Genomic DNA, 2,705 nt, shown 5'->3' on the forward strand with positions numbered 1-2,705 from the left:
AATTGCTCATTCTAGATATATTACTTGGAATTATTCATGACATATTTCAAAAGACGTTGCATTCGAGTCGTTGAGTTCATCAAGATTATTATTAAGTCAATTATAGTTGGATATATTATGAAATGGTATGTAATATTGCACATTTTGCATGTCTCAAAATCCGGTCTTGTCTCCTATGAATGAGCCCATCGACTATCCCATAGTAGATAAATATCGGACATTAGAAATCCGAGCTTAACCGCGATGTCAGATAAAATACTAATTCCTTATTAGGCTGAAATTGTTATTTATATGTATAATGTAAATGTATATTTATATTTTGAGAATCTTTGTATTTTACAGTACTTATTAAAAAATTAAATTATACTGAGTATGAAATACAGCAATAAATACGGAGTATTTATTTTAAAACCTTTACAATTGCAAAATGTTGGAAGGCTTTCGTATAAACCACATAAATCATCATCCTTCCCCCAAAAAATAGCTTACATTCCCTCTCCTTTGTTTCCTCTTTTGTCTCGCTCTCCATTTTCAACTAATTCAATTCAGGTAATCTAGTTATCTTTCCATCCTTGTTGTATGTATATGTATATATGTATTATATGTAAATGATAAAATAATGATAAACAATTGTTAATTGTTAATTGTTAATAATTATTATTTAATATTTAATACTCCAATATATAACGTAGCGTATACAAACAAACATACATACACCTTATTTCTGTATATGTTATTAACCTGCATTCTTGTATATCTTTCTGTTTTGTGCTAATTTGATTATTTGAGGTTTCTGGGGTTGTCATAAATTTGGTGATTTATATTATATTACAATAAAGTTCGAATCTTTGTTGTGGAAGCAAGCTTGTTTCTCTTTATCATGCTTTTCCCCCTTTTCAAGACTGTCTAGAATAATTGATACAGTTTTTCCCCAATAAAAGATTTATTCTTTTTCTATTTTATTTTGTGGAATCTAATATATTGAATTTAGGGTTTTGGTCGATTCTATAATTATTGTTTTTTCTATAAATTGAGTGAAAATTTTGAAATTAATAGTTGTAGAAAGATGATCGAATCAATTGCTGCAACATCATCCCTTTTAGGGCATAGTCTAATTTTAGGGCATTATATAAGAAATGTTACTTTCAAAAAAATTCCAATATTAAAAGTGGTTAAGGCCCAAGCGATGGAATTAGCGAAAGAACCAAATTTGTATAGAGAAAAAGATCGGTTTTTGGATAGTTTTGATGTTCAAAAACCGGTTTCATGGCCACCTAAGAATAAGGCCGATAACCCTTCGTTACATAACCCGTTGGCCCGTCAAGAACAAATGGGTTGCGGTTGGTTAGGCGCGATTTTCGAGTGGGAGGGTGTGTTGATCGAAGATAACCCCGATCACGAGAAACAATCATGGCTTGCGTTATCTCAAGAAGAAGGTAAATCGGCCCCACCTGCTTTTATGCTAACACGAATAGAAGGAATGAAACCCAAGCAAGCGATTTCGGAAGTTTTATGTTGGTCAAGAGATCAAATTCAAGTCAAACGAATGGCTTCACGAAAAGAAGAGATTCACCGAGCGTTACGAGGCGGCGTTTACCGGTTTCGTGATGGGTCCCGCGAGTTTGTAGATGTTTTAACACGTCACAAGATACCAATGGCGTTGGTGTCGACCCACTCTCGAAAGAATCTTGAAGAAGCCATTGGTGCAATTGGGATACAAGGTGTATTCAATGTTGTTGTAACGGGTGAAGATGTACATAGAGGAAAACCCGACCCGGAAATGTTTGCTTATGCGGGTCAGCTTTTGCAGTTTATACCCGAAAGGTGTATTGTGTTTGGGAATTCGAATTTGACAGTAGAAGCGGCTCATGATGCTAAAATGAAGTGTGTGGCTGTGGCTAGTAAGCATCCGGTTTATGAGCTAACTGCTGCTGATTTGGTGGTTAGGTGGCTTGATGAGTTGACCATCGTTGACTTAAAGAATCTTGCTGATATTGAGTTGACTGAGTTTGGGTTAACACCTGAATTGGAAATGGAGGTTGAGGAAGAAGATGATGGACACCCACCTCCGTCAACGGCGGTTGATGATGGATTCTGGTGATTTTATGAAATTTGTATAGTAGTTTATGTAAAATTGAAAGATTACTAATTATAGAAAGGTCTTGGGTTATTTAATATGTACAGTATAGTCATAGAAAACAAATACGATTAAGGGATATATTATGTTTATGTGTTTCATAGACCATTCAAAACTTATTGTTAGTTGTAAAATTTGTATTGGATTCGTTCAATAAGCCATAATAAATAGTTTTGGTCAGCAAGATGAAACCGTTCAACATTGAAAACACATATACTCTGTAGTCTGTATCCTTTAATACGGTTACCTTATATAATACCGGATATTGTTGACTAAAATCATGTACAAAATCATTACGATTAAATTACATTTTCCATTTTAGATTTATATGACTTGCAAGATAAGTAACAAAAGAATAAAGAAAATCAAAATGCAATAATTAAGGAAAAAAAATTAAATCCAATAATAACTCACGAGAGTACAGAACCCGGACTCCAAACTCAAAAACAAAATTACTTGAAATTAAAACCAGCGATTCAATTTCATGATTTTTTATGTTTACAAATGGCGAATTTGAGAATCCATGGTCTTATTAAGAAAGCAATTAAAAAAGGTAGTAGTTTCATTA

The 2,705-nt window shown here is 33.3% G+C and overlaps 1 protein-coding gene across 1 annotated transcript; it reads left to right on the top strand.

Moving 5' to 3' along the window:
• The first annotated feature begins 449 nt into the window (after positions 1–449).
• On the top strand, positions 450–2,306 carry LOC139858134 (5-amino-6-(5-phospho-D-ribitylamino)uracil phosphatase, chloroplastic-like). Its single transcript, XM_071846986.1, has 2 exons — positions 450–549; positions 1,057–2,306. The coding sequence occupies exon 2, from the start codon at positions 1,067–1,069 to the stop codon at positions 2,099–2,101; it is 1,035 nt and encodes a 344-aa protein (XP_071703087.1). The 5' UTR covers positions 450–549; positions 1,057–1,066; the 3' UTR covers positions 2,102–2,306.
• Positions 2,307–2,705: the final 399 nt, after the last annotated feature.

This window comes from Rutidosis leptorrhynchoides, chromosome 7, assembly GCF_046630445.1.
Source record: "Rutidosis leptorrhynchoides isolate AG116_Rl617_1_P2 chromosome 7, CSIRO_AGI_Rlap_v1, whole genome shotgun sequence".
Classification (NCBI taxonomy): Eukaryota; Viridiplantae; Streptophyta; class Magnoliopsida; order Asterales; family Asteraceae; genus Rutidosis; species Rutidosis leptorrhynchoides.

Excerpts from the sequence above, each read along its gene's own strand:
- LOC139858134 (XM_071846986.1), top strand. The coding sequence starts at position 1,067 with ATGATCGAATCAATTGCTGCAACATCATCCCTTTTAGGGCATAGTCTA.